This window comes from Rutidosis leptorrhynchoides, unplaced genomic scaffold (genome assembly GCF_046630445.1).
Source record: "Rutidosis leptorrhynchoides isolate AG116_Rl617_1_P2 unplaced genomic scaffold, CSIRO_AGI_Rlap_v1 contig246, whole genome shotgun sequence".
Lineage (NCBI taxonomy): Eukaryota > Viridiplantae > Streptophyta > Magnoliopsida > Asterales > Asteraceae > Rutidosis > Rutidosis leptorrhynchoides.
The window spans coordinates 1,303-27,771 of NW_027266495.1; the positions used below are offsets into that span (position 1 = coordinate 1,303).

Below are 26,469 nucleotides of genomic sequence, written 5' to 3' on the forward strand. Positions count from 1 at the left end.
TTTTGAAGGTTTTGATGGTGGGTATGGGATTGTTAATGTTGTTGTCAGCATATTTTTCCATATTGCTTGACAATATCGTAGTGAAAGCAAAATCTTCTTCAACAAAACAATATCGTCCTTATCAGCAAGGAATGAAAAGTAAAAAATTATCACCAAATTGGAGAAGAGTTACCTGATTGGAATTACACAATGCTCACTCACGTTATGATCTAATCTGTAATATAGTTTGGCTTGACAATTTCACGCACACATATAAATTATGTATATATATAGAAAAAAAAAAAGCTCATAAATGCTTAGGGTTGGGAAAACGAGCTGTCCGGCCCTGACCAGCCCGGGCCCGGCCGGGCTCGGTCGGAAAACGATCCGAGCCGAGCCGGGCCTCAAAATTTTCCGATCTTCAAAATCGAGGCCCGAGTCCGGCCCGCTTCCGATCCCGAGCCGATCCCGGACAGCCCGTTTTAAATTTAAAAAAAAATAAAAAAAGATTATAAAATTCAAATACATGTTTCACAGTTTACAGTTAAACTTTCAGATCCCGAGCCAAATTGCCAATATTTCACAGTTTACATAAGTAACATAATCAATAAAGTGAATAGACAATAGTTAGAATCCACTACTTTCTTCATCTCCATGCAACTCAATTACATTTAGCCCTCGACAGAAGAGGCAGCCGGCTCAAAAACTTTCATCACATCAATTTCGTCTACAAAACAAATCAATACAATTGATCAATTCCACTCCAGTGATAGCAACATAACAGTATTTAAACATACTTACCAACAGTAGGCTCATAGCCATGAAGCCAATTACGTGTGCAAATCAAAGCTTGCACGTTTGTCGGAAGGAGAGAATTTCGATACTTATTCAGAACTCTACCACCAATACTGAATGTTGATTCCGATGCCACAGTGGTAATCGGAATGCTCAATACATCACAAGCCATTCTGGTCAATTCAGGAAACCTAGTTGCACGATCTTTCCAATAAGCTAAAACATCGAGATTTTCATAATCTTGATAATTCAATCGTGGCTCCTCTAAATACTTATCCAATTGAGATTTTTCAGATTGAGAATCAATACGACTGCTAAGGCACTTCATATCCTATTAAGTTTATTAATAATTAGCTAAAATAATCGATTTATTAATAATTTAACTAGAACAACAGTTAAGAAACTTACATTAGACACGCTGCGAGAATTAGAATTCTCTCCACTTCCATAACTTGCAGTCCTGAATATTGTGCGATGATGATCCTGTGATTGTGGTAGAATATTAATCTCAGCCGCATCCTTCATGTACTCCGCAAATAGCATCTTCAAATTCTCCATCACTCTTTCCACTTTCACATTAGCATTTATTGGATCAATTTCTTCAAAACATACCTTGCAAAAAAAGAACAAAAAGAAAAGACAGTGTAATAGAATTAGTAATAGAACGTGTAATAGAATTAGTAATAGAAAAGACAGTGTAACAAAAAGAAAACATACCTGTACCAATTCAAGCTTCATGCGAGGATCAAGAATAGATCCAAGAGAAAGAATCTCGCTGTATTCTTCCCAATACTTATCAAACTTCTCTTGCATTATCTAAATCATGACCTTTATTGTAGGATCTTCATTGCTCTTATATTTCACTAAAAGAGACTCTATCTTCCAAACTTGACTGAAATACACGTTACATGTCGGGTAGGCAGAACCAGAAATCAAAACTGTCATGTCATAAAATGGACGCAACAATTCACAATAGTTTTCCCCTCTAGTCCACTCAGCCTCATTAGGACACCACTTGTAGTTAGGATCATGAGCCTTTAGGAAATTAAAGGCTCTCTTATACTTCAAGGTACTTTCAAGCATCAAGAAAGTTGAATTCCAGCGAGTCACTACATCAAGAGACAAGTATACACCACCCTCAATACCAGCATTCTTTACTTGCTCAGCAAATACCCGTTTCCTACCATCAGATGCCTTGACATACTTGACACTCTCCCTGATTTTCATAATAGCTTCTTTGGCAGCACTCAAATTTAAACCATCTTGTACGATCAAATTCAGAATATGGGCACAACATCGTATATGAAAAAATTTTCCCTTACACGGCAAACCATCAAGCAATACAAGTGAATCTTTAAGCTTATCTTGCATGTTATCATTCGATGAAGCATTGTCTAATGTTATCGAGAATATCTTTCGCTCAATTCCCCAATCAGTTAAAACATCAAATACTTTTTGAGACAACATTTGACCGGAATGTGGAGGAGGAAAACTAGCAAATGCCAATATGTGACTATGTAACTTGAAGTTATTGTCAACAAAATGCACAGTGATAGCAATATAACCTTCAGCAGTACAAGCAGTCCAAACATCATATGTCAAACAGATTCTACCTTTAATATTCAGCATAGTTTGTTTTAGTTTAGCTTTTTCTACAAGATATATTTTCCAACAATCAGAGGATACTGTTTTCCTAGTTATATGTTGTACATCCGGATTCAAATACTTAAAGAGTTCTATTACAGCACTATACTCAACAAATGAGAAAGACAGATCATGCCGGATGATTGACATGGCCAATTTTTCACGAAAAACAGATTGAGAAATCTTTCTGCTCTTAACTCTACCCTCTTGATCCATAAACATGTCAGGCAGCCTACCAAATTTTGAGTGATATAATTTGCAAGATTTCATATGACGTTTAAGGGTTGATGTTCCATAGTTAGATCATCCACCAATTAATTTAGCTAAACAACCCCTACACTGTGACTTAAACTTGAGCTTATTATTGTCATTTTCATCAGGTTCTTCCCCAATTCTAATAAAACAATCCCATACCTCTGACCTCAAGCGTTTTGAAGTTCCACCAGTAGAAGGTCCATTCGGTAAGTGGACAACATCATCATCAGATTCAGCACCTGCACTGAATATCCTACTCTGCTCATCGATACTATCTTGATGTGCGTTCGTTCCTCGATCACCACTTAACGTATTGGCCTCAGAATCCATTCTACAGAGTACAGAAAATTACATTCGCATTTTAGAGAAGAAAATGTACTGAAGCATCCAACAATCAACAATGGAACAAAATACAGAGATTAATTAAGGTAATTAATTAATTAATCAATTCAGAGATGAGAGGAGAACTCAAACAGCCAGCCCCACCATAGTATTAAATTCTTTTATTGGAAAGAAAAACAACAAGAAGCTAATTAACATGTCATGTTCATCATGGTAGATAGTTAATTATTTCACAATCCTGTGTATTTACATTGTACTTTAACTATAAAATTAGGATTATAGACCAATATGGGGTGGCCTATCCCCGTAACTAATTTCTTTTTTATCTTTTCAATTCATGTTGTAGCAGGAAAAAAATGATTATATCCCCTTAAAAACAATCACAATATTTTGTCAAAAAAATAAAAATAAAATCACAATCACTAGCAGGTAGTCACAAAAAATGATACGAAAAGGAGATAATAAGCCAATATCTGAGTGGAATATTCAATATTGGATAAGGATTTTTCATTTTGTGTAGAAGTGGCTACCTTTAAATTATACTTCGATTGCCAAGTTCCCTTCAATTTACACAAGACGGTCGATATTAGTGATGACTGATGATGAGTGGAGACGACTGATGATGAGAGGAGACGACTTAGAAAAGGCACTGAAGCAGGAGAAGAGAAGTCGCAGAGATGAGAGGAGAACTGATGATGATTATTAGTGATGATGACTCGGGTTTCAAAGTTAAGTGAATACGTGATATAGCTGATGATGAGCTGGGCTGGGCCTCACATCAAGCCTTGAGGCTCAAGGCCTGGGTTTTTTTTTTTTTTTTAAGAAAGCCCGCGGGCTGTCCGGGATCGGCTCGGCCCGAGCCCGCAAAAAGCCCGGGTCCGTCGATCCCGATCCCAAAAAAGCCCGCGTTTTAAACGATCTTTATTTTCAAGCCCGAGACCGCTTATTTTTCGAGCCAATCCGAGCCGATCCAGAGCATTAAGCCCGTTTTCCCAGCCCTATAAGTGCTCAGTGAAACTTTATTATACACCACACACATGCACACTATTCCCCCCACTATTCATTCATCTTAGCCGTCCAATCTTACAACAATTCAAATCGAGTCATTCATTCTATGGTAAAAACAATATAATCTCTCTAAGTGATACAAAAAACCCTAATCACATATTTCTTATTCCACTCTTTACACAAAATAGAAACCTTTCACTCTATTAGGGAGAAACACACAAAACATGTAGCGATGCACCACCCTTGACTTTGGTTTTGAGGTAAGCCTTATGGATCATGTAGACCATAGACACCTAAGCATTGCTACCATCTCTTTCTTTCTTTTTCATGTTTTCATTATTCCACCTTTCTTGCGTGCCCGTCACGCTATCCCGTTTTTTATCGACGAAACATTGGCACCTGTGAATACATGTTGTATCGAGACATTGCATGCATCGAGTATAGGCACATAAATTGTCACTTTTTGACCATAACATGAATATTTTACTTGAAACATATGATTAAATTATACGAACATTTATCAAGTAAGACTGGTTCAAATCGATTAAATCGTTAAATCATGATCCAATTAATTATAAAATAAAGTTTTGGATCATCAACTGAAGACCTCACTTAGAGTCCCAAGGTGTACAAAGAAACGGACTAGAGAAGAAGAAATAACCATGTTAAAGAAACAAGTTACTGCATCAAAAAGAGAAACAATAAACAGACTTGCCACTGATTTGAGTCAATCCATCCAACAAGGAAAAGAGTATAATGACAAGATTCAATAATACAAGGAGGAACACAAAAATATGTGGTATCTAGATGAAGATAGCAATTTCCATCTTACAAGACATCTACATCATCTGTAGAATTATGTAGCATATGAAAAAGTAAGCATCATCAGACATAAACGGAGAGATTTCACAGTACTTGGAAAAGGAACATGCATTCACGAAAGTCTTCTAGAAAATATTCTACATGTACTACAACTAGAAGAAAATGTTATAAGTATCAAACTGCTCAAAAAATAACATCTAAAGGTCAAGTATGATGACACATGGTGCAAACGTGTCGATGATGAAGATAGAATGATATTCATAGGTGTCAAGACAGGAAGAGAGAAGTAACAACTCATCAACAGAGGAGGATGCAATGATGAAGTAAGTGAAAGCTATAGAGTCAACTATCTAATCAAGGTTGTTGAACAGATGGTACTAACTAACATCAAGATGAAGAGTCCAAGAGTTCATGGGCTGATCGGTGCGGCTGTAACAACGACAAAGAAGGGTTATTAGTCGAGTTAGTAGATTAGGTCTAGTATTACTAGAAGATTGCACTTATTGTTGCTAGTGAGGAAACAGAGTGTGTTTGCCACTGGATAATTTTGAGGCTTTCTCCCTGATTGTAAGAACACTTATTGGTTTCATTACCCGCATAATACGTATTTGTTAACACACCGAACTGCGATATAAATAAAAGACGCTAAGTGTTTTGCACTGAAATCTCTCGTATTATCTTTTGGTTTTGTTGAATCTAGTTTTGTGTGAAAAACAAATCAACTATATTGATAAAATCATTAGCACGGAATTTTTTTACCATGATAGGTTTTTGAAATACTGATCGAATCCATATTCGACTCAAGATTGTTTCCATAATCCATTGTTGTATCAACCGAACGAGTCAATACTCGCCTAGTGCTACATTCGTTATTCGAATCAATCCAACGCATCAATTGTCATATCATTTAGTTTGGTTCGCGCTTATAAGTCTCATATCTCATTATCGGTTATCTGTGAGACTTATCTTTTGCATGTCAGTCCAATTGAATCAATTTAACTTTAACATCATTAGAATTGATTCAATCTAAAGTCTCAACTCAAACTCCCGTTCTATTGTAGAGACTTATTCAACAAATAGTTTACTGCACCAAGCCCATTCATCAGATCATTAGATCAACAGATCATAAACTGTCTAACGTCACTAGTTCAGTATCAACTAAATTAAACTAGATCACCAGATATTGATTCAGTATTAACTAAACTGAACTAGTTCTTTACCGACACGCTAAGTCTCGTTACAGTTTGTTGATCTTATATCTTTATATTGTAAATTATTTTAGTCAAAACTAGTTTAGCATCCACTGAACTGTTCAAGTTCATTTCTTAAGAATAAATAATTAGATTTTTATTTAGAATATTCTTAAGTAGATAAATTGTAATCTTTTAATCACTTCGTTCAAAAATATAATTATATTTCGAGTGATTATTAGATAGGTGATACTGCAGAGGGGCTTTTAGGTAATTTGAACCGTGGAGCCGTGGGTGTCTTTGACTTAGGACTAATCAGGTACGTGCAGCGATTCCGTCCTCTTTGCGAGGCCACTAGCTCGGGGGCACGGACACCGCTGGCCTTGTCCTCCTTAAGAGGCCGTAAGCGTCTAAGGTCGAGGATACCTATGGTCTCCACTCTACAGAGGTCGCTTTCACAAGTATTGTGCATCCAAGAAAACCCTATATAAAGATTCATCTCAGAGATCCAGAAAAAGAGAAGTAACATTCGTAAGAGACACACAAGAGATTATGGACACTTTCTTACTCTAGAAGTCGGACACTTCCCTCTCCGGATTCGAGAACCTCCACGAAGCCCTGGGCTTCGTGGTGAGCCTTGCAGGCCTGCTCTAGGCCTTACACGCTCAAATACTTCTCAACCCCCTGTTCTGTTCTAAGTCATTCAAACGTAACTCGAAAACTAATTGGAAGAAGGCAGCGACGAAACAATAGATTCCAATTATAACTTCACATTAGATGACTTAGTCGAAAAATAGTTGGACTATCAAATTTCACGTACATCGATCCAAAAAAATTACAATAAAACTCACTGCCACTAATGTCTAAATAGAATAATTTATTCTTTCTTCATCCCAAATTTAAAAAACTTTGCTTTTCGATAAAAAAAAGTAAATTCTCCACATACCATGATATGATATATTAAATAAAATTAGAGGAACAATCCGTGTGCACACAAAAATTATTTTTATTATAAATATTTTTAATTTTGTATGACAAAATGTCAAAATTAAGATTATGTACAATAGTTATTTGTATTTAAAAGAAAAAACTACATTCTATTTCATATTAACATAAAAATAAGATTTTAGTGCATTGTAACTATGCAATGAGTTTTGTCCAACGTTCACATTTTGTTAGGGTATTTTGGTCCTCTCATAATGACCACTCAAATTTGCTCTTGTGTCAATTTTAAACAATATTGTTTTGATACTTACAGAACCTATTAAAATAATTATGTCACATTAATTCATCCAACGCAGTTTCAGATTGATAAACTATATATTTATGTCTCTAAACTTTTACTTACCCGTCTCAATAGTAAATCATGCATGTGTTATTTTGGACATAATATGTCGTTCGATTTTAAGTTTATTAAGAGTGTTTTATCCCTCCAACATAACAAACAAATTTTTGCATTAGATAAAATGAAATGGTGACCCGTGAAGACCCAAATACAAAGTTACAATATATCTAGACAAATATCATAACCCCACTGTCAAAAAATAATATAAAAGTTTACTTTTATATATCATTCCCTTAAATTATTATGAAAAATTGATAATCTTAAAGTTAATTGTAGAAATTTAAAATTTTGACTTGATCATATATTTACCTAATTTCTATATTATTCATTTTAATTAACACGACCAACTAAACATATATATGCACATACCCATAATTTTATCGAAAATATAATAATAAATATTTTTTATCTAAAATTGTAGAAATTTTAAAGTTTGGCTCTAAAAATTCAATTCCTAATAAAGTTATGCTAATATAATCTTACGGTGGATATATCATTAAATAAATATCATATTTAAATTACTCATAACTAAATAGTGCATTTGAAAACTTGACTCATAGCGACTTAAGTGTACGCTCGATAATTAGAATAATTTCATAAAACTATAATATATAAATAATTAGTGTGTAATGAAAATTTTGATGCAATAAATAAATAAATAACCGCATTTCCTAAATAAATACTCTCTCTGATCTACTTCAAGTATCTCATAATGAAATTTGCGAATCTGAAGAAAACAATAAATTACTTGTTTGTCCATCATTTATTATTCAGAAATCATAAATATTTATTTAAAATATAATATAAATTGAAATAAATACAAGGATAATAATGAAAAAAATAGCTTAAATATACATGAATTTCACAAAAAGACAATTAAAATGGACCAAAATAAATTTCATCACGAGATTCTTAAAATGGAACGGAGGGAGAAAACATAAATACACCCTCTTAACAAAACACGTAAATGTTAATTAATGATAACTAATGTTCAATATTCTCATTCACCTATATATCACTTTTAACTAGTAAATAGTATTAAAATTGTAAATGGATGATTATATAATAATAAATGTTTGAGTAATGATTAATAAATTTTATTTGCGACCATAAAAAAAATTCATTTGCGGATGATCCCCTAAATGACTCTACCCAAAACGGGAATCCTCTTTTATTAGACAAGTTAATTTCATGAGTGTTTTTACTAACATTGAGGGATTTGATTAGGCAAGTCAATATATTATAATTTATAAATTGATTTTTTAAGGTCATAAATTGATTTTTTTTATGGTCCATAAATTGATTACTTGATTAGTAACTTACCACTTTATGACATTTTCATAGTAATAATGTATCTGTATATATCACATTATTAACATCTATTCAAATTAAATCACTAAATTGAATAAATCTTCCCCTACTTTTGTTCACTTATTTTTATATTATCCTGCTTTTCTTTTAATTATCTAATGATTATGAATTTATGATAGCGAAATTTTTTCAATATCACCTTTAATCTTTGTTAATAAAGAAAAAATTGTCCACCTTAAAAAGAATCAAAATGAAAATGAATTTTATTCGTAATTTTCTCGACCTTTATATCTTAAGTGATTCATGTTAATGAACATGACACCATAATACTTGCGCCGTGCTATTTACGATCACACTTAATAACAGCTCTTCTTTTTCTTTTTGAAAGTACTTAATAACAATATTCTTAATTATGTTTTTTTGACGGTTCATTTGATACCCAAAACACACTTGCAAAATTCCAATTGCTCTCTACAATTTTGTACTTGACCATCTTTGATAATATCGCTAAGGTACTTTCCCAAGTGAACACTTGATTTCACTAACCTATCGGGAATCAGCTAAAAAAACATTTTGGATGGAAATGGAGAATATATCGATCACAAGATTAAAATATTTATCGTTGTAGTCGAAAAGTCTTCGACCGGTCTGGATCCGATCGGACGAGCAGTTTGGTCGAACATGTGTTTGGTTCATGACATCTAGTCGGTCAAACTCGGCTGACCGATCGAGAGTTTTAAAAGGAAACAACTTCTTCACCTAATTTTTTGATTCAAGAGATAGTCTTGTTGGATAAAATTTAATTATCCTATTGTGATTATGAAATTTCACACATGTTAAATGTGTAATTGGCATCATTTTAAGATATAGGAATATTTTTGACTGATCAAATATGAATTTAAATTTAAATGGCCGATAAATATGAATTTATTTGTCAGTTATGAATGATTTTTTGAGTTATAAAACCAGCTCATTGTGTCATTAAAATCCCATCTCAAAATTTCGAAATTACTGTTCATTGAGTCAAAAATCATCTTTGTATTTTTCTTGTGTCGGAGAGAGTTTGGCAATTTAGTTCAGGAGACTTTTCTCCAGCAAGTGCAGCTGTTCGAAAGGTAATTCCGTTGTATCCTGGGATCTGGCTGCTATATACGTTTTGCACTGAGTAGCGTGGCAATCATAGCTTAAGAAAAACGATTCCATAATCGTGCCTCGGTCTAGTATCACTTTCCTTTCGTTATTTAAATTCCTAATGAACAAATCACTCGTTATGATTTAATGTTGGATGTTGCGTGTTCACATGCTCTTATAAGTATTATACCGTTGTTACGTATTATAATTTCATCTTGACTGCTAATTAATTAACTACTTCATCGGATTACATGTATGATACATATATTATAATTTCATCTTGGCTGATGTAGTACGTAATTAATTTGTTTAGATCAATTCATTTGTCATCTGTTTAAATTTCAGATACTGTAATGCTCTCAATATTTATTTGATCCAATCGATACTATCTATGTCTGCTAATGCATATACTATGTATTATTTGTTCATGGAAAATTCAGTAGTTACGTACGTTTCAAGTGTTATAGCTTATGTTATCAGTTTGCAATTCAACTTTTATACCAAGTTATTCCAACAATTCTCTATTAAAGAGTCTACTTTATGTAGAAGATCATGAGGAATAAAATTTCTTGATCAAGGGGATACCACCCTATATAATCTTTATTAAGGGAAATCCTAAACAACTCATTCATTCTCGAGATACACAAGTGACCACTGTTCACGAGTGTTTTTACAGGAACTTTTTTCACGAGAAAGTTCTGTCACCTTAATCCGGTAGTTATGCACCACTCGACTAAGGTCTTGTGGTGAGCCTTGTTGGTCCCGTTCAGACTGTAGACGCTTAAATGTAGTTGCCACCCCTTTTTGTCTTATCTTATTTCACAGATTCCGATCGTACTGACATCCTACAATGATCCTTCCATAATCATGATCTTTTTAGTTCCAACAATCTTGAAAGTCAGAGCTACAACCAAATAAATAAAATATCATTATGAATGTCTTTCCCATTTGTTAATTGATTAATATATATGATTTATAAAATATTTTGCCTGCACAAAAGGAAAAGGAAAACACAAAAGGCTTACTTGAGGAATAGTAATAAGTAAACCACGCAACGAAATGTGAGTAATCATGAATAGTTATACTTTTGTTATACTCTTAATTGTTTAGGAGCTTTGTAGGATGGGATATGTTTGTTAGCATATGGAAAGCTCATTAATGAGATATAATCCCTCATTCCTAAATTTTGTATCATGTTATTTTATTTTTATAATGAGATTGGACAATTGATTAGCTCATTATCTTATTAATATTAAGATAAATGGAATAGATCGATCGATTGTCACGTTTTTTAAATTCTATATATATATATTGCTCCTCGTGATTGTTAATAAAAACTATTTTTGGTATTCAAAAATAAAGAAAAAAATCTTATATATAATAGAGAGATTTTTTTAATTTGTTTCAATTTCAAATTCAATTGCAATTCAATTGCAAATTTTATTGTCAAATCAACATCTGACACGTGGCTTTTTATTAACGAATAATAATTTGACATATATTTAAGAACTTTGAGTTTAATTAGGAAGCAAGTTATAATTTTAAACTAATGATATTATTTTTTTCCTATTCTAATTAGGTAAGCAAAATACAATAAAAACATAATGAATCCTAATAAAATTCTACCAATTAATTTTTTCAAATAAAAAAATATAATAATTTTAATTCTAATCAATTTCCTATCTATTATTTAAAAAATTATTCATAATAAAATTCATATATATTTATTTTCTATTCCTCATTAAAACGGACACATCTTCTTCTTTTTTCCTATTCAAACGAGCATATTATTGAAAAAATTCTTCCTAATTAAATTATAATATATATTATTATTTTATTAATATTATTAATATTAAGATAAATGGAATAGATCGACCGATTGTCACGTTTTTTAAATTCTATATATATATTGCTCCTCGTGATTGTTAATAAAAACTATCTTTTGGTATTCAAAAATAAAGAAAAAAATCTTATATACAATAGAGAGACTTTTTTAATTTGTTCCAATTGCAAATTCAATTGCAATTCAATTGCAAATTTTATTGTCAAATCAACATCTGACACGTGACTTTTTATTAACGAATAATAATTTGACATATATATTTAAGAACTTTGAGTTTAATTAGGAAGCAAGTTATAATTTTAAACTAATGATATTATTTTTTTCCTATTCTAATTAGGTAAGCAAAATACAATAAAAACATAATGAATCCTAATAAAATTCTACCAATTAATTTTTTCTAATAAAAAAATATAATAATTTTAATTCTAATCAATTTCCTATCTATTACTTAAAAAATTATTCATAATAAAATTCATATATATTTATTTTCTATTCCTCATTAAAACGGACACATCTTCTTCTTTTTTCCTATTCAAACGAGCATATTATTGAAAAAATTCTTCCTAATTAAATTATAATATATATTATTATTTTTCTAATTTTTTTCATTAAACTATTATTCATCATAAAAACCCGTTATATTATTGTTTCTATTCTTAATTAAAATGGGCATATATTATTTTTCAAACAATAAGAACAACTAAATTGATTAAATGCAATTATAAATTTTATTATGAAATCAATCTTGATATATAACTTTTACGTTTTGCTATGTTTATTAATTTTGAAAATAAAATAAACTTTAAATTTAATAAGATTGTAGATTTTGAAATCAAATCAAAATAAATATAACTGCTATAAAATTAAAATAATTCTCTTTGAATATAATATTTACATAAATTCAAAGTTTAAAACAAATAATTATTATATAATTTTCTATATAATATATGTTTAAATTATTAATTTTTGAAGGTACGGACTTTTCCATCCTACAAACGGACCCACTGACTAATTATTGATCAAACATGGTACTACATGTAGATACACTACCCGATTCATGATTGGAGATGGACTCGAGATCAATATATATATAATCATATCTTATCTTATATATAATAGAGAGACTTTTTCAATTTGTTTCAATTGTAAATTATATTGTCAAATCAACATTTGGCACATGGCGTTTTATTAACGAATAGTAATTTGACACATATATTTAAGAATTTTGAGTTTAATTAGGAATCAAGTTATAATTTTAAATCAATGATATTATTTTTTTCCTATTCTAATTAAGAAATCAAAACATAATAAAAATATAATGATTCCTAATAAAATTCTACCAATTATTATTTTCTAATATAATAATTTCATTCCTAATCATTTTCTTATCTATTATTTAAAAAATTATTCCTATATTCTTTTTTTCTATTCATAATTAAAACGGACATATCTTTTTTTTCCTATTCAAACGGGCATATTATTAAAACAATTATTCCTAATTAAATTACAATATACATTTTTTTTCTTATTTTTTCATTAAACTATTATTCCTCATAAAAACCCGTTATATTTTTTTTTTTCTATTCTGAATTAAAATAAGCAAATATTATTTTCAAACAATAAGAACAAATAAATTGATTAGATGTAATTATGAATTTTATTATGAAATCAAATCTTGATATATAATTTTTACCTTTTGCTATGTTTATTATTTTTTATATGTTTATTATTTTTTAAAATAAAATAAATTTTAATTTAATAGGATGGTAGATTTTGAAAACAAATCAAAATAATTATAACAGATATAAAGTTAAAATAATTCTCTTTTGATATAATATTTTACATAAATTTAATAATGTTTAATATAAATAATTATTATATAATTTTTTATATAATATATATTTAAATTATTAATTTTTAAAGATAGAGATGGACCCACTGACTAGTATATGCAATAGAAAAACTGAGAATTAATGTTTAAGGAAGATAAGATGCTTCTCTCCGTGTTTGGACTCTTTTATCTCTTGGTTGTATTTGTTCCCCCTTTATCACAAAAAATAAAAATAATACAGTTAGTGAATTATAAAACTATTATAAGTTAGACTGAAAAGAAAAACAAACTCAGGATTTATTCGGAATATAAAACCAAGGGTAAGAACATATTCTTCTTTTTTAAAGAACATAGTGTATACCTGGGAGAAAATCAAATGTAAGAGCACGTCTGAACAAAAAACAACCAAAAAAAACAAAAATCTTCTATTTATATATTTCTTTCGTCTTTTTTTATGTCATATTTATCCATTTTTTCAAATTTTTAAAAATAACATATAATAAAAAACAAAAATAATTGTCAAAAATAACATACAAAAAGGACGGAAGAAATATATAGTAGTAGAAGACAATCCATATGAGTTTGACACCTCAGCATTTGGAATGTTTTCATGCTGCCACCTCAACATAGTGAGGGAGATTTTATAAACGATTCATTGTGTAGTGATTATTGCTAATTTTATAGAGTATTACTCTTTCTCTTTCCGTTCCAAAATAGATATAAATTTTTTAATATAAATTATATATAAAAATTTGTATCTATTTGGAGACGGAAGTAGTAATTATTTCCTTCCTGACTTCCTCCCTCCCTCCCTCACATTTCATAAAATTAAAATATCAATAATAGTAATTATTAATAAATGGGTGCAATTATGTATATAACGTATATCATCCTTTCAAAAAAAAAAATAGCGTGTATCACTTTTTATTTATTTTGTCGGTTTTTCCATTCTAGGTTCATCTTTGTCCTTTTGAATAACAATATAATTTTCATTTCTAGATAAGTACATTCGTAGATTTGTTTTTTACTTAATCTTTTTTATTATACAAGTTGAAGTTAAGGTACATTCCAACCAATAATTGGTGATAAACGATCGAGCAAAGGTGGAGAGTGACGATAATGAACGGTTATACATCAAAGGACGAAGCAATATTGGTGGTCTTGGGACGATGATGTATATATAGGTCGCGACAAGAGGACCTCTTGATTGGGATGCACAATTAAAGATTGCACTTGGAGCGGCTAGAGGATTGGCATATCTTCATGAATTTTCAAACCCAAAGGTGATTCACAGACATAATTTGATGGAATTGATATTGCATGTATTTTAATTTTTTTTTTTACAAACATAAAGCTGGAAATAGCAATTTGAAATTTAAACAATATTATGGCTTTGTATTATATATATATATATATTTGGTATTCATTTCTTACGATTTTTTAATCTCTTGAATTTCTTTAACAATAAGAAAATTAATTCGATTTGTTATTCTTGCTTGATGATTGGATTTTTTCCCCTTAACATATTTCACTTATTTTCTTTTGGAATAATTAAAAAGCCGGCTTACGCTTTTGGTCTCTTTTTCCCGGATTTCTTATTGAATTCAGAATTATGTCGAACAAGAGAATTTCAAGATAATTTTCATTTTTACTTTCAGGAGTTGCTTGAAGTTAAAGGTACATTCCAACTATCCTTAGTAATGTTAAAATTTGGGCCGTCGGCTCACTTACCACCCACGGCCCATTCGTCTACACCAGCCCAAGTCTTCCTTTCTTGTCTCTACCGGTTGCTTGTGTTACAAGTCAAAGTCTTCTTCTTCTTCCTACACAAACATGGGCATATTTTCAATAACTCTAGTCATTCCAACCCCATACTAAACATATGGCACAAATATGGAAAGTGATTAGATGGTAGAAGCATGGCAAGTGATTAGATTGTTTGTACTAATTATTTTTCTAATAGGTTTCTCATTAGATGAAACTTGTAATATAAATACAATAAGAGTAGGATGTAAAAACTAATTGAGTTGAAATCAATAAAAAAGAAAGTAGTTTTCTCTCAAAATGTTCTTTCCCATATCCAAATTTCAACATGGTATCTAGAGCCACAAGAGAGAATTCTATGTTGGTTTCAACTCAATTCAACTCAAAATCACTCCGAATTTCAAAAATTCACAACTCACTCATTACTTGATCAAATCCGATAATTCAAACTGGATTTGATTCTCCTATGAGTCTTCTCCAACATATCCAAAAATTGACTCAGTTGGATTTTTCAAACTCTCAAAATTCATCCATTTGTCAACCATCATTGGCTGAGCTGGACCAGTCCGGTATGTACCTGACAATCGTCACTTTTTCGATGGAAGTTTTGATTCTCTATCATTTTTTCTATAAACTAGACACATCAATCTTCAACTTTCATGTTTATGGTAACCTCAAATTCCATCTGTGGAATGAGTTAAAAATCATCAAACATGCTGTAGTGAACCCAGTTTTTCACTAGTGTCTTTCACTGTCCAATTTCACTCAAAAATTCATAACAAATCCAAATGAAGTCCAATAATCCTCAAATCAATTTCAATTGACTCCTAACTTACGTATCTTCATTTTATCTCTTATAGCCTTTGCCTGATTCGGCTTGGTTCATGAGTATGAAGCCTCAAAGTTGGAGTCAATTTCAAAACTCACTCAAATTCTGTGCTACCTTTATGATGGCCTCAACATCAAATCATTTGGTCTTCAATCATGGTTTCGTCTTTGATTTAATATCAAGAACAATAATCATGTTTCACAATTGAAGATTTCATCAATGTGGCATTTAAAAATGTCATTTCAACTCATGAACATCAATTATGTTCATTCAACTCATTCTTGACATTTTCAAAAGTGTCAATTCAACCAAAGGAATTCAATTCCTTTTCAAATTTCAACTCCTTTAGAGAATTGTCTTCAAATTCACTAGACTTGTTGCATAAAACTTGCATAAGTTTAGATTTGTGATGTAAACATTTAGGTTTATCATCATTCTTGGCATCCTTAAAGATGTCAAAGTCAATCATCATAAGAGAATACATATTCTCTTCATGTTTCTCAACTTCATATGGAGATTTAATTCTCTCTTCACTCATATCAATCATTTTCATGGTGTCAACGTTCAAGCTCGCCTTCTTCATGTCCAAGCTCGGCGCCTACGATTTCTCTCCATTGCCGGCTTGAGGGGGGTGTTAAAATTTGGGCCGTCGGCCCACTTACCACCCACGGACCATTCGTCTACAACAGCCCAAGTCTTCCTTTCTTGTCTCTACCGGTTGCTTGTGTTACAAGCCAAAGTCTTCTTCTTCTTCCTACACAAGCATGTGCATATTTTCAACAACTCTAGTCATTCCAACCCCATACTAATCACATGGCACAAATATGGAAAATGATTAGATGGTAGAAGCATGGCAAGTGATTAGATTGTTTGTACTAATTACTTTTCTAATAATTTTCTTATTAAATAAAACTTGTAATATAAATACAACAAGAATAGGATATAAAAACTAATTAAATTTAAATTAATAAAAATAAAAGTAATTTTTTCTCAAAATATTCTTGACCATATCCAAATTTCAACAAGTAATATAATCTTATCCATGCTTGGTGTATAAACAGGTTTCAACTATCATTAGTTTTCTTGATTGTATATGGTCTAGGGAATGTTGACCGATGATCAATATGAGGTATAGTTCGATCTGTTTAATATATAAAGGACGTGTACAAAGATGCTATTATATTTTATTGTAATTAAATTGAAATATTCTTTATTTTTATTTTTTGGCAAATTATTATTTTCAATAGATAGTGAATCCAATTAATTTAGACATAATAGTATTGCAGTGACAAATGACATAATAGTATTGTAGTAATTTGCTCAATAAAGATATGAAAATTCATCATTGCATGCATGTCATGGTAATAAGATAAATGTAGTCATGAAAGCTCAATAATGCAATAATTAATTAAGCGCCCTTTATCATTTCACGTCTCGCTTATACTTGAGAAAGGAATTGTAAAAGTATGAAGCCTTTGCAAGTATTAGTTCCCAGTTGTAACAAGGAGTATTTTCCATTTCTTAGTTGTGTTACTGTAATTAATTAAATTTGCTTTGTGATTTAAATCTCTCATGATTTTCCCTTCTCGACGGAGAAAGTTGAATATTATCATATGTAATTATAACTTCACAATCTTAGATCTCTCAACAATATTTGAGATTGAATCTCAAGAAATTTTGAATTTTCTATTATATAAATTTATCCATATATCAATTTTATATACTGGCTTCCTTTCTCATTCGTTGATTGTGTATGAAACATTAAGAACCGTAGATTCATGTTTATAAATTTTTTTAATATATTTCCACTAACTTCGATAGGACTAAGAGTATTCGACAATTACATCAATGCAAAAGAGTACATGGATATATTATTTCTATCATATATAGTGAAGAAGGTTCACCACTTTGACCTTGCAGCAAGAAAATCACCTGGCGTATAAGGGTGTTAGTTGTATCTGACTGGTTTAGGCATTTTGTATTCGGAAGAGGCTCGAGCCAGTTATAAGTTGCTAGCTGAGATAACGGAAAATAGATCTTACGAATTTTTCAACAATATTTATATGTTTTTATCTAAATTTCATCAAAATTTCCCGATTGAAATAATGCCATTTACTAGCATTTCTCATCTTCATGCCATCCCATATGTAATTATATTTTTTAAAATGGTTATAATTATTGGCACCTTTACCCATTATAAGTTTAGTACATATCGAAGAAACGCCAATCAGAGATCGCATACGGATTGAACGCTTGCGCGGGCTTTTGTCTAGTTAATCATGATTGTTGTGAATGGAATGAAAATGGAGCATTATATGATAGGATGAAATATCACAAACTGTTGACAAATTAATAGGAGTATTAATGTGTTAATTGCATAATGGGTATAGAATATATTAATGTGCTATGTCAAGCTTTAATTTCAACCATAAATTATGATATAGGAAACTAAATTGGGTAAATAAGATATACTTTGAGGAAGTATTTATGTCTTTATAATGTGCCGATTTTTGTGCTAGTTCATGGTATCAAGACGTGATTCCGATTATTTCGAAACAAATATTTTTATTAGTAGGTTAGAATATAGGATCGATAAAAAAATTTATGAATAGATTTTTAAAAATATTATTATAGATAGAACAACAAAAATAAGATTCATCATAGTCTATACTGTGTGCAGCCGTATTTCCGGCTGCTAAGCAAAATGAAGATGGAAATTAGCAAAACAACGAGAATTCTTCAGTTTAAAAATGATCTAAATTTGTGAATTGTTTATTACTCCTTCCGTATTTTTTTAACATTTTTAGATATATTTATTAATATTGATTAAATATTTTTTTTTAAATATATAGAAAAAAAATATGTATTAATAGACGAAAGAAATATTATAATTCTTCCTTCCTAACTTTGATAAAATAGAAAATCTATATACATATATATTTTGTTGGGCCAAGATTTAATGGCTTCGGCCTAATTAGATTCGCGAAATAAGTCTAAGGGTCACTGAACTGCCACTCAAAGTCAAGGACTCAAGGTAGGCTGTCAATTGACAGATCAAAACCCTTCCGTAGCTAAAATAATTTGTTGGAAGGGAGTTAATTTTCACCGTAAAATAATTTCACTGCGTATAAATGTTATCATCATTACAATTAAGTATACAACCCTTGATACAGTATAATTTATTATTTATGAGTGTATTGCATATAAGTTCTAAAAGGAAAGGTGACAAATGGAGTTAATTCAATTGTTTTTTTTCTAGTTTTCTTATCCTAAAAACAACAAGAAAACGACCACCAAATCCCCTTACCTTTCTTTCTTTTTGTAGGACCCAGTACTCGTAACAAATAACCATCTATATCTCTTCTATTCAATTACTTCATATCTCTTCTATTCAATTACTTTACATTACAGACTCTAGAACAATCAATTTATATTTAGTTAAATTCCGAGTTACTACTACTAGCAACCTTTTATTTTGATTTTTATCTTTAAAGTGAGCAAACTGTTTAATTGCTTCAAGCTTTTAATCAAATAGAAAAAGACGAAATTCTTTTGGATTGAATGACCCACAAAATTACGGACAAGTGGAAAGAAGAAGACGAAATACTTGTAAACAGGGAAACTCAAAAGTTCCATTATTGCAGCCATTAATTAATGTTGCTGAAACATTTATCCAAAAACCAACCCAGCTCTTTAGGACAGTTATTTAAAGCTAAACAACATAAGCAAACTCCAAACTTTTTTAATCAATTAAGAGCTCAAATCCAGAATTGAACTAGCTAGGTCATTCGGAGCTCAAAGATGCTAAATTTGACTTCCATCGATCATCCGAAAATTCCAATCAAATTTCAACTACAATCCAATGTTAATTAGTTACTAATAACAGTACTATATATATAGTTTCATCGAAATCTAATCCCAACCCAGAATCGCCTTTGCAGTATCCAATACAAATGGCTAATTGAGAGCAAAAGAAAATTCACTACAGACAAGGTTAGAGGACACTGGAAATCAAAGAATCACACACTCATAATTTAAGGAGAAAAAAAAATAAAGGAAATTATTTTTGGGGTTTCCACTCAAAAAGGAATCAAAAGCATTAATTTGCATGGAAACCCGAATCCAGTCACCATTTAAAAAAGGTATTTTAAAAGAAACACCGAATAATATATATAAGAAAGAAAGATTTAATCAAAAAATAAAATAAAAAGGAAGAAGTCCACTACATTTCAAGCTCTAATTTAAAAAGAAAAAACACATTTCGACATGTCATTGGTGCATTAAAAATAAATTTTCTCTCTTTCTTAATCATATACCTAATCTCAGAATCTTAGTTCAAAAGAATAAACTTAACAAACCTAAAACAAAATTAAGCCAAATTAAGAGAGAGCTTTGTTGATTTTGATTAACCATACTCTCTTGTCATTCGAGTAGGAAACTAATCTGCCACACCAAAAAGTATAGTAATTTACTGACTTTTTTTCGCGGCTCGAAAAGTAGTATTAAAAATTAAAAAATACATTTTCTTATTATTCTTGTAGGGTCTAAACATTCGGACCCCAAAGATTCCATAAACGAGAATTGAATAACCCCAATACGTCCGGCAATACTTTCCTGGCCAATCCCTTATGACTGTTTCCGCTCGCCGCCGTCCGTTGAACTATCACCGTTCCTTCATCGACATTCACCGGCTCCGGCAACGGAGAGTCATTTACCGACGACCCAGCACCGTTATTCAAACTAACATTAATAGTCGTAAAAGATGAATCTTTCTCAACTTCCTCGATAAAAGAGATATCTTTGATATCTTCAGCCACAACGGGTAGTAATTTCTCGTGCTGACCCAAAACATCGGCAGGTTTATCGGCGACACGGCGGTTCGATTTGTCCCTTCTCTTACTCGTTCTCGGACTCTTCTTTGATTTCTCGCTTTCACCCTTTGTCAAGTGTTCTTCAAAGGCTTCAATGGCTTGATGTATGAGTTCACGATTCGGGGAAGAATCCCATTTTATCCAGTAACTCCGGTAACACTCGAAACAGTCGCAATCAAAAACAGGAGGCTTGTGTGCCCCAGCTCCTCCGCCACCACCATTAGCAGGACTTCCTTTCTTCGAGGATCTCGACCGTTTGGAATCAATGGGCTTGGAGGCAGCGGCGGTGGTTTTCATGGAGTTTGTAATCATGTAAGCGAAAACTTCACGGTCTTCGAGGGAAAGGACCGAAACGATGGTGAAAATGGCAGCAGGAAGAAGCTTTAGGAAGGAGAGGTAGTCACCATTTGAAGGAGGAGTTGGGGAAGGGAAGATCTTCCCTTTGTTTTTAAGCTCCACCATGGCCTTTTGTTTTAATTAACGCTTTTCTGGATTTTTTTTCTTTTTTTTCTTTTCTTTTTCAATGTGATGAGGGTTTTGTGGGCTTTGCGGTGGCGTGAGAGAGAGAGAGAGAAGAGAGAGGTGAACAGTGGTAGGTCTTTTTTGTTGATTGTCAGATGACTTGATTAACAAGGCAGAGGCTGAGAGGTCACCGTTCCTTAGCTTTTCAGGTTTTATTTATCCCCCTTTGCTTAACGCGCCAAATTACGCGCGTATCGCACCAATTCGGTTCGGTTCATTCTAGTTCCGTGTCACCGATTTAGGATTATATCTTCTACTAATCGATCGATTCACATCCAACTTCTTCTGTAGGTTGTTACATTTTAAAAGGGTTTAATAATTATTTTAGCTTTCGAGGATTTAATTATTACGTAGTATGTTCCAAAAACAATGAAAGGATTAGGATCATTGTAATCACGTTCAAAGTCGTTCGATGAATCGATCTAATTCGAGTTCAATTCGAGATCCGAACTGATGAGCGACAAGACATAGAATATTGTGCAACGCGCGTGGTAAAATCGCAGCGCATGGCATGAACCGCGCTGCGTAGGCAGGGATAGTACGATTTTCATTGTTGCGCACCATAGATTTTCGTACAACTTTTGGTATTATCGTGACGAATTAGGGGTAGTTACGTCTTTCTCTCAGCATCCAGGATAAGGACAACCGACCAAAGCACCGAGAAGTGTGTGAAAAATTATTTTGGGCTGCACTCCGAAGTAGTAGTAAAAAATAAAACTACGAGAGGTTTTGGTTTGGTAAGCTTTGATGACACGTGTGTTTACTCGTTCGTTTAAATTTTTAGAAAAACTTTTTCTTTTCTTTTTTTTTTTGAAAAAAACTACTTTCTTTTGAACTAAAACGTCAAAAAAGGTTAATTTCATCAACTAGTACTATTTTATCAATCGAATTAAGATTAGTGGTTAATTTAATAGTGAGCTTGAAGCCTAAACACCAGATTTCTTCATCATTTGCTATCACTTCGGAAAAGGCAAAAGTGATGGTTTTGGTTTCTGTTTCAAACGTTTGTGAACTGTTTCGTCCCTCCAAATATAAATCGAAAAAATGATCTTTCAAACATTAATTTTTGAATTCGTTAGTCTCTCGACTCTAACGGACGTTAATTTTTGCCAACCTGTCACTTTTAGTCAATCATAGAGTGCCACGTGTCACTTATGTGTAAACAAAATTCCACCTAGGCTTTGTTGAATCGAATCAAACCAATTTATTTGTGGATTATAAACAAACGAACCGAACCGGTTCACCTCATTCTTCTTCTTCCTCGCAACATCTCTTCCCTCGCCATTCTCTCTGCTCGCCATCGTCGATCACAACTCTGGTGGCTTATCCGGCCGAACACCAGTTGAGGCGAAGAAGAGTTGGCCACCACACCATCGACTCGGCCTCCTTTCACTATCAAATCCTCGGCTACCACAACGTTGAAGAGCTTCACGTTGGGGCGAGCCAAGAGCTTGCTCATGATGGTTGAAGTGAAGAGCGCTGCGTGCTTGATCACCACGTATGTGTCTTGCTCGTCATATTCAATTTCTAACTCGTCAAGGAAGAGGTGAGTTGGCTTCCTCACAACCTAATTCAACACATCCAAAATACTTAATTTAAAATCAAAGACAAATTCAAAACATACATTGAGCTAGTAGCGATAACGACATCGTATCCATCAAAATTGAAATTCTCTCTATCCTAGATTCATGCGAGACGATGGATTCCCTGATCGGTTCAAATCTGAAAGCATTCAGATCGTAAGAAGCCGTCACCGAAAACGCAAATGAAGCTTTCGATTGAACACGGATAGAAGAAGCGGGTGGGGGTGCAAATGGAGTACCATTGAAAGAGGTGTCGAAGAGAGATGGCTTTTGAGGTTTGCTCGCCATCGTCCATCGTCGAGCCGTGACACCACCACCGCCATGGACCGCCGCGCCGAAATCTTCAAACCGACGGTAAGAGCCCTTAAACACGCTGTATTTTCCTGAAAAATGCATAGGTAAGATCGTCACAACACCTATTACAACATATTAGAGAATCAAAGCAAAACTCCAAATTTGTTCATACATATCGAAGCCTAATTTCAAAATTAAAGAAAAATCAAGCCGAATTAGAAAAAACTAACCTCATATTTAGCTTTCCCACGACGTAAGCTTTCAAAACTAGTCTTCCATCAGCCGGATAAGCCACCGGAGTTGTGATCGACGATGGCGAGGGAAGAGATGCCGCGAGGAAGAAGAAGAATGAGGCGAACGAATTTGGTTCGTTTGTTTATAATCCACAAATAAATTGGTTCGATTCAGTTCAACAAAGCCTAGGTGGAATTTTGTTTACACGTAAGTGACACGTGGCACTCTATGATTGGCTAAAAGTGACAGATCGACAAAAATTAACGTTTGTCAGGGTCGAGGGACTAACGAGTTCAAAAATTAACGTTTGAGGGACCATTTGGTTCGATATATGTTTGGAGGGACGAAACAGTTCAAAAACGTTTGAAACAGGGATCAAACGGTTACTTTTGCCCTTCGGAAAAATAATTCACCGGATGATACAATTACAAAAATCCACCCTTGAATCATATTTTACGTTCGTTTATTCAAGACTTCGTACCGATGGTCAATCGCTTCGTTCTTCTAATATACTCCATCGTCTTTAAGGGTCTTTTTTTTTTCTTTCACTTCTACTCGTCTTGACTCGATTGTATTTGATTGTGATTTTAGATGATTGAATGTGATTTTGGTTGATTGGATGAGTTAGTGGATGATTGAGGTATGGTTAAATATATATTATAATAATATGAAAAAGTATAGAATAGGTAGGTAGTGGATGATTGATGTGTGTGGTTGAATATATATTATAATATATTTTAAATGTATAGTGGTAATTAATGATATAAAATATAATATATTTAGTTATGATTAATTGATATTAGTTAAGTTATGTTTTGAGTTAAAGTGAATCAAAATTAATCAAAGTGAATCAAGTCGAGGCAAGTCAAGAAGAAACGAAAAGAAAACGCCTAATTAACTATTGTATTAAAGATAATTTTTTAATAAAAAAGAAGTACTAAATCTACCATAATGATGATATTAGCAAACTTCACCAAATACTTCTTTTTAGAAAAAGAACAAGTCAGTTGACCCGTCCGTTGGACAGAAAATTCGTATCTTTAAAAACTAATAGTTTAAATATATCATATAAAAAATTATATAATAATTGCTTGTATTAAACATTATTTAATTTATATAAAAATTATATAAAATATAATTAATTTAATGATATATCAATTATAACTATTTTGATTTTATTTCAAAATCTACGATCCTAAAATTAATTTTTTTTTCAAAAATAATAAACATGACAAAAGGTAAAAATTACATATCAAAATTTAATTTCATGATAAAATTTATAATTGTATCTAATCAATTTAGTTGTTCCTATTGTTTGAAAAATAAGATATGCTCATTTTAATTAAGAGTAGGAAGAAAATATAGTTGATTTTTATTAAGAATAATAGTTTAATAAAAAAATTGAAAAAAAATAATATATATTATACATTGATTAGGAATAATTTTTTTAATAATATGTCCCTTTGAATAGGAAAAAATAAGATATGTCCATTTTAATTTAAAAAATAAGAAAAAAAATATAATGAATTTTAATTAGGAACAATCATTAATTGTTTGAAAAATATGAGACGTCCGTTTTAATTAAGAATTGAAAAAACATAGATGATTTTTATTAGGAATAATAGTTTAATAAAAAATTAGAGAAAATAATATATAAATAATAATTTGATTAGGAATAATTTTTTTTAATAATGAGCATGTTTGAATAGGAAAAAAGAATATATGTCCGATTTAATTAGGAATAGGAAAAAAATATAATGAATTTAAAATTTGTTTAATAAGAAAATTAGAAAAATTATAGTGTATTATAATTTTATTAGGGATGTATTTTTATTATGTTTTGATTTTCTAATTAGAATAGGAAAAAAATATCATTGATTAAAATTTGTAACGTAAAAGCTAATTAAACTCAAAGTTCTAAACTACACGTATCAAATTACTATTCATTAATTAAACGTCATGTGTCGGATGTTGATTTGATAATAAAATTTGCAATTGGAACACATTTAAAATTGAAAAATTCTCGCTATTGTATATAAGATTCCTACTTTGATACTTATACTGTATAAATATTTGGAAAAAAAATTTACTATAATCTCCGTTTCAAAATAGATGTAAATTTTTCAATATAAATTTACATATAAAAATTTTTACATCTATTTTGAGATGGAAGTAGTATGTATATATATTCAGGGTGCATTAAAGTATATTACAGTATGACTCACAGGAGCTTGGGCTCTGACTTGCTAACTGGTAAGAGGGATGATTGTTGAACTCACTTTAAATCGGACTCATCGATTTTATGAGGTAAAAATTATACGATTTGACACAAACCATTTACGATTTGTCTAATAAATTTGATGGTTTCGATATTGGATGAGTTTGTTTATCATTACCGGAAGGATGGGGTGTCCCCTTTAGAATATTTCCTTGCAAAAGTTGGATACTCGTATGAATGCATTTGCAGGGTCGGCTACAGTCTTAGGGTTTGAATTGGTTTTGTGGAGGTGGAATATAGATATCGGAAACTCATAACACGAACATGGTTAATCTGTGATTAAGAAATTCGTGATCTGAGAACACGAACTTGACAAACAAAATTAAAAAGATCGGGTTCTAGGAACCCGATCATGATATAAAAAAACATTAATTAAAATATTGGCAAGATCGTGTTCTAGGAACACGATCATGGTTTAAAATTAAAAAGATCAGGTTCTAGGAATCCGATCATGCTATTTACTTTTAAAAAAAAAATTGCAAAGATCGGGTTCTAGAAACCCGATCATGCTATAATTTTTTTTAACTTAGAATACTAGAAAGATCGTGTTCTAGGAACACGATCATGCTTTTTCCCGTCCGGCGCCACCAAGTTCGAG

At 31.5% G+C, this 26,469-nt stretch overlaps 2 protein-coding genes across 2 annotated transcripts; both read right to left on the reverse strand.

Annotated features, from left to right (window-relative positions):
* Positions 1-650: 650 nt before the first annotated feature.
* On the reverse strand, positions 651-1,587 carry LOC139882228 (zinc finger BED domain-containing protein DAYSLEEPER-like). The gene is made up of 4 exons (XM_071866590.1): positions 1,492-1,587; positions 1,183-1,386; positions 781-1,105; positions 651-706 (listed from the first exon to the last, which is right to left on the reverse strand). Exons 1-4 carry the CDS (start codon positions 1,585-1,587, stop codon positions 651-653), a joined length of 681 nt encoding a protein of 226 aa, XP_071722691.1.
* Positions 1,588-20,633: 19,046 nt separating this feature from the next.
* Positions 20,634-21,422, reverse strand: LOC139882224 (uncharacterized). Its single transcript, XM_071866588.1, has one exon. It carries the CDS (start codon positions 21,420-21,422, stop codon positions 20,634-20,636), a length of 789 nt encoding a protein of 262 aa, XP_071722689.1.
* Between the last annotated feature and the right edge of the window lie 5,047 nt (positions 21,423-26,469).